Source organism: Saccopteryx leptura, chromosome 1 (genome assembly GCF_036850995.1).
Source record: "Saccopteryx leptura isolate mSacLep1 chromosome 1, mSacLep1_pri_phased_curated, whole genome shotgun sequence".
NCBI classification, from domain to species: Eukaryota; Metazoa; Chordata; class Mammalia; order Chiroptera; family Emballonuridae; genus Saccopteryx; species Saccopteryx leptura.
The window spans coordinates 296,370,448-296,377,274 of NC_089503.1; the positions used below are offsets into that span (position 1 = coordinate 296,370,448).

At 39.4% G+C, this 6,827-nt stretch overlaps 1 protein-coding gene across 2 annotated transcripts; it reads right to left on the minus strand.

The window, feature by feature from the left end:
- Nucleotides 1-5,978: 5,978 nt before the first annotated feature.
- Nucleotides 5,979-6,446, minus strand: LOC136389411 (ubiquitin-conjugating enzyme E2 L3-like). Of its 2 annotated transcripts, XM_066361219.1 has the most exons (2): nt 6,419-6,446; nt 5,979-6,319 (listed from the first exon to the last, which is right to left on the minus strand). In XM_066361219.1, exons 1-2 carry the CDS (start codon nt 6,444-6,446, stop codon nt 5,979-5,981), a joined length of 369 nt encoding a protein of 122 aa, XP_066217316.1. The 2 variants fall into 2 exon arrangements, with proteins under 2 accessions (XP_066217316.1, XP_066217315.1); XM_066361218.1 differs by having other exon boundaries at nt 5,979-6,446.
- Nucleotides 6,447-6,827: the final 381 nt, after the last annotated feature.

Below are 6,827 nucleotides of genomic sequence, written 5' to 3' on the forward strand. Positions count from 1 at the left end.
CATTCTCATGTATTACAATCCATTCATTTCCTACCGCTCATGTTCATGGTTGCAGGTGGCTGGAGCCAATCGCGGCTGTCCTCTAAGACCACACCAAATTTTTATTGGATAATGTGTAATGTACACGGGTCATTGTATGGCTCTCATGGAATTACATTTTAAAATATGTGGCATTTATGGCTCTCTCAGCCAAAAATGTTCCCGACCCCTGTACTATAAGATTCTAATTATATGGAATTATATGGCTTTTTTTTTTTTTTATGGCTTTCTTAAACAGACAAAATTATAGGGCTGGAGACCAAATCAATGACTGGGAACAAAATTTTTGTTGCATCCGCAAAAACTTGTTCTTACCTAATTCGAGTATGCTGATCTCAAATTTGACATTAGTTTTTCTCTGTAAGATACAATATTTTTGCAATTCAAGATTTTAGGTTTTTATCTTATTGTAAAATTTTCAACATTTAGTTTAACATAATGAAGTAGAATGTCTTCTTGGGCATCATTTTTGTAAAAATATAATAATTTATATAATGCAATAAATACACTAATAAGATATGATTGCATCAGAATTTGTCTACAATTTCAAAATAGAACATATTAAAACACTTATTTTAATCATAAAATTTGCGCAAAACTTATTTAAATTCTATTCAGGCAAAAATTTGCATTTGTAGTTCTTGTGTTTGTGTACTTGTTGAGGACAATCTCGTTTGATGCTCCAGCAGTAGCCTGCTCATCACTAACAGCTACAAGGTTTTCTGAAAACTTATCAAGGTGACTGTTCAGGAAGTGAATCTTAATGCTCATGTTACATCCAATGTCGTGGAAAGCCAAAGGCATCCTTTGAACCAGAAGTTCAGTTTTCTGCTATTTTATTGCCAAGGAAGTTCTTTGTAACTGCCACAAAAGACTGCCATGCTGCTTTCTCCTCCTTATTCATCTTCCTGGCAAATTCTTCCTCACGTATGAGGGTTTGAATTCGAGGTCCATCAAATACACCTGGTTTTATCTTCTCAAAAGACAAGGAGAAGCAGAAATAATATGTTGAAAGCATTCACTTTCTCTATTGAAAGCCTGAACAAACTGCTTCATTAAGCCAAGTTTGATGTGAAGTGGGGAAAAATGATCCTGTCTCAACTAACTACAGGTTCATTCACAATATTTTGTATCTCTACTTCCAGAGCTTCACGTTTTGGCCACTCCTTCTGTGCCCAGTGTTTCTCCTGAGCTCGGCTGTCCCACAAACACAGAAAGCAAAGATACTTCATGAAACCTCTCTGTTGTCCTAGCAAGAAATTTACCATTTTAAGATCCACACAAATGATCCAGTTATGCTCCTCATATTTCAGAAAGTCAAGGACAATTTTTATGTCATTCTTACTAAGTCATTCAATTCGGGTTGGCTAAACTGCTGAGGGGTTAATGACTGCTTGGCATCAGAAGAAGACCCTTCAGATTCTACAACCATTTCCTCATGCATCTTATCAAAATATACTTGATCACTATGTTCACTTTCTTCGTCCTTAGAAGAAATAAAACCATTGAAAACTGGAACCGGGAGTGTCTCAGAGTGTAGGATAGGTCGTATTGCTGAAGAAATATTAGGATATGCGATCATATGCCGTTTTTTCTTGCCAATGCCCTTTGTCAGACAGAAATAACAGTCACTGCTGTGGTCCTTAGGTTCACACCAAACCATGGGAATACCAAAAGGCATTCCTTTGCGTTTTCCTTTTGTCCAGTCATGAAGCATTTCCTCACAATTATGACATATAATATGAGGAGCCCAATTCTTGTCTTGATCGCCAAAGGGAACTTGAAAATAGGCAATATATACACATGTCACAAATGATAAAATATTGCGCCTTTGACGTTGAAGTGTGTAACAGCCACGTATATAACAGAAGGTGTCAGGACTATTCTTACCTTTACGCCTACTGGAAGAAGCCATGATTCAATCTTAAAACAAAATAAGAGTGTGTTTTTATCAGATAATAATTTTTTACATTTAAAAACAACTACAATTATGTAAAAGTGATGTTTGTAAAACATTAATTGCCTTGTGGTTATGTTCAATCCAAGAGTCCTTTGTTGCCTTTTTATTTTTTTATTTTTATTTATTTTTTTATTTTTTACAGAGACAGAGAAAGAGTCAGAGAGAGGGATAGACAGGGACAAACAGACAGGAAGGGAGAGATGAGAAGCATCAATCATTACTTTTTCGTTATGCATTGCGACCCCTTAGTTGTTCATTGATTGCTTTCTCATATGTGCCTTGACCACGGGCCTTCAGCAGACTGAGAAACCCCTTGCTCGAGCCAACGACCTTGGGTCCAAGTTGGTGAGCTTTTCCTCAAACCAGATAAGCCCGTGCTCAAGCTGGCGACCTCGAGGTCTTGAACCTGGGTCCTCTGCCTACCAGTCCGACGCTCTATCCACTGCGCCATTGCCTGGTCAGGCCTTTGTTGCCTTTTAACTCCAATTTAAAAACCAGTGCATGCCATTAACTGTAACAAAAAGAAATTAAAATTGCATAAAAGCTAGAGCATGCACCAAAAAATGGATTTTAGATTTGGAATCAGCGATGCAGAAATATATAGAAACAGTTCTAAAATCTCATGCAACAGAAAATGAAAAAAAAAATTGTTCCCCAGTGTTAATGTCTAGGATTGAGGACCAGGTGAAGAGACTAGCTGTCAAAAAACAACAAAGAAGCTTTTTGGGGGGATAGAAATGTTTTATGTTTTAGGCCTGACCTGTGGTGGCGCAGTGGATAAAGCGTCGACCTGGAAATGCTGAGGTTGCCGGTTCGAAACCCTGGGCTTGCCTGGTCAAGGCACATATGGGAGTTGATACTTTCTGCTCCTCCCCCTTCTCTCTCTCTTCTTTCTAAAATGAATAAAAAATAAAAAAAAATAAAAAAAAATGTTTTATGTTTTAATTTTGGTGATGCTTGCATAACTATACATTTGTCAAAACTTATCGTGTACTTAACATTGGCAAATTTTACTGTATGTACATTAACTTCAATAAAGATGATTTTAGGCCCTGGCCGGTTGGCTGAGTGGTAGAGTGTCGGCCTGGCATTCAGGAGTCCCGGGTTTGATCCCCGGCCAGGGCACACAGGAGAGGCGCCCATCTGCTCCTCCACCCCTCCCCCTCTCCTTCCTCTCTGTCTCTCTCTTCCCCTCCGGCAGCCAAAGCTCCATTGGAGCAAAGATGGCCTGGGCGCTGAGGATGGCTCTGTGACCTCTGCCTCAGGTGCTAGAACGGCTCTGGATGCAACAGAGCGACGCCCCAGAGGGGCAGAGCATCACCCCCTGGTGGGCATGCCGGGTGGATCCTGGTCAGGCGCATGCAGGAGTCTGTCTGACTGCCTCCCCGTTTCCAGCTTCGGAAAAATGAAAAAAAAAAAAATTAAGATGATTTTAAAAATCAATAATAATTAGAGAATTTAACAAACAATTTTATGTCCACAAGAAAAATTTAGATAAATAAGCAAATTCTTTGAAAAATACAACTTACTAAGATGACTAAAATAGGAAGGCTTCTCTAAACAACGTCCACTTGTACCCTGGCCGGGTGGCTCAGTTTGTTAGAGCATTGTCCCCATAAGCCAAGGCTGTAGGCTCGATTCTAGTCAGGGCACATACAAGAATCAACCAGTGAATGCATAAATAAGTGGAACAACAAGTCTCTCCCTCTCTCAAATAAAAATAAAAATAATAATAATAATAATAATGCCCTGACCGGATAGCTCGGTTGGTTAGAGGGTATCCCGAATTGTAGAGGTTTGCCAGTTCAATCCCCAGTCAGGGCACATACAGAAACAGATGTTCCTGTTTCTCTTTTTCTCCCCTTCCTTCTCTCGCTAAAATCAATAAATAAAAATTTTTAAAAATAATAAAAATATTTAAAAAATAAACTAAGTACACTTGTGGAAAAGAAGCTGACCCTGGTGAACGAACCTGCTGCACCTACCAGGAGGGTGTGGATGGTGCACTGAGGACGTGGTTTTCATTGCTGGTTTTTGTGTTGAAACCATTTTGATCTCTCCATTTCCTCAGAAACTTGATTAGTGAGTACTCTGTTCCTCTCAGTAAAAGATTCAACTATATTCATTTACTTGAAGATGCATGTTCAAATTAATTATAAAAGCCTCTAAAGGAAATAAAATGAGTAATTATATTAATAAGGTAACCAATCATCCTCCTTTAGGGAAGACAATCCTTCTTTTGTAAGTTGTATTCTCCCTTGAAAAGTGTACTCCTACATGTCCTCCTTTTGATATTGGAAGACTAATCTGTAAATGTCCGTATTCGATTGATGCAGAGTTGATCTATTGCGTGTGATGTGATGTATTTGTATATAAGTGAATACTTTTTTTCTTACAATTATTATTAAAAATTAATAGGCATGTAAGCATAATTACAATATAAAATATTACAAATGTTTTTATTATGTATTTATCATATTATACTGCATTATTGTTGCAATGAATAAAATGTTTCTTTTATTTTATTTTTTTTCAGAAACAGAGTGAGAGTCAGAGAGAGGGACAGATAGGGACAAACAGGCAGGAACGGAGAGAGATGAGAAGCCCATCAATCATCAGTTTTTTGTTGTGACATCTTAGTTGTTCATTGATTGCTTTCTCATATGTGCCTTGACCGTGGGCCTTCAGCAGACCGAGTAACCCCTGCCTCAAGCCAGTGACCTTGGGTCCAAGCCGGTGAGCTTTGCTCAAACCAGATGAGCCTGTGCTCAAACTGGCGACCTTGAGTCTCGAACCTGGGTCTTCTGCATCCCAGTCCGATGCTCTATCCACTGTGCCACCGCCTGGTCAGGCAAAATGTTTCTTTTATTTACGATATTGTTTTCTTCAATTTATTTTTGTCATCCTTTTCATTGTAAAAAAGTTGGTCACCTTAATATAAAAGACATTCATAACTCAGTGTGAAAATACATATATGCCCAAGATATTGAAAAATGAGAATAGGAAGAACAGTCTCAAAGAATGTTTTCTTTGTTTCAGCCTGTCTTCACAATTCCCAATTTAGTTTTGGTAGAAAATCAAATCTTACTTAATAAATCTTTTTTTTTTTTTTTTTTAGAACATCTTAAATTTTTAATCCTTTCTTTACAGGTTACCTAGATCGGTGGTCCTCAACCTTTTTTGGGCCACGGACCGGTTTAATGTCAGAAAATATTTTCACGGACCGGCCTTTAGGGTGGGACGGATAAATGTATCACGTGACCAAGACAAGCATCAAGAGTGAGGCTTAGTTGGATATAACAGAGGGAATCTGGTCATTTAAAAAAAAATAAAACATCGCCTGACCAGGTGGTGGCGCAGTGGATAGAGCGTCGAACTGGGATGCAGAAGACTCAGGTTTGAGACCCCGAGGTCGCTGGCTTGAGCGCGGGCTCATCTGGCTTGAGCAAAAAGCTCACCAGATTGGACCCAAGGTCGCTGGCTCGGGCAAGGGGTTACGCGGTATGCTGAAGGCCCTTGGCCAAGGCACATATGAGAAAGCAATCAATGAACAACTAAGGAGTCGCAACAAAAGACTGGATGATTGATGCTTCTAGTCTCCATTCCTGTCTGTCTGTCCCTATCTATCCCTCTCTCTGACTCTCTCTCTGTCTCTGTAAAAAACAAAAACAAACAAACAAAAAAACATCATTCAGACTTAAATATAAATAAAACGGAAATAATGTAGGTTATTTATTCTTTCTCTGCAGACTGGTACCAAATGGCCCACAGACCGATACCAGTCCGCGGCCCGGGGGTTGGGGACCACTGACCTAGATCACTTTTGATTAAAAAAAATTGTAGAAAGTTAGTAACTGCCACAAGCAAACACCAGGCGATTGGCACCTGTCAATTTTCCACAGAGTCCTGCTTTGCAGGGTGTCTCAATGCACTGCTCCAGGTCTCTGCTCACACTTGCTGGAATCAATTGTGGCAGATTTTAGTCCACAGGTCGCTTTTCTGTATATTTCTTTGTAAACTCTTCAGCATTCTTACAGAATTTTTTACGGTCCTTAGAGTATTCTTCAGCTAGGTCAGCCCGAAGTGGGTGCTCCGGCTGGGGGTCATTCACCAGTGTTATGAGGGACTGAATTACTTGGTCGGTTTTGGTTGCTGGCTTCCAGTTTCCAGCACTAATTACTGGCAGACAGACCTGCCCCTTTTCATCTATGTTGGGGTGATAGACCTTTGTTTTAAAGGTGATCTTCTGTGGTTTGAATGGGTACTCTGCTGGAAAGTTTATTTCGATTCTGAAGGCCCCCTTACCATAGGGAGAATTATTGTCAGGAACAATAAGCCCTTGCCAAGTCAATAAATTAGCTTCATCAACCTGGATGTTACGGGAGTTTTTCATTCCACATTTGTGGATTTCTTCAAGCTCCCTCCTCAGCCTCCTGCTAGCGGCCATCTTGGATCTGGTGCTGCTGCTTACTTAGTAAATCTTTATGAACATTAGGTAGTGGGTAGGGAGAGGGGGGCAGGCCTCTGGGTTGAATTTTTTCTTTCCTTCAAGAGAAAAACTCTTAAAGAAATTATACCTCCCCTCTATTTTTCTATACTTAAAAACAGTGAAGACTTTTAGAAAATTAAAGCAGTAAAATCTAGAACTAAAATCGAATTTCTAAGTATTGACCTTGCTTTTGTGTATCCATACTCATTCTTTGAGTACGGATACAAACTCATTTGTTATATTTCTACCTGAATTTTCTCTCAATATCCTTGCTATTTCTTTTCCCCGATTTAGAAAATCAAGAAAAATGGTTAAGAGCTCAGAATCTTAAGGCTGGAG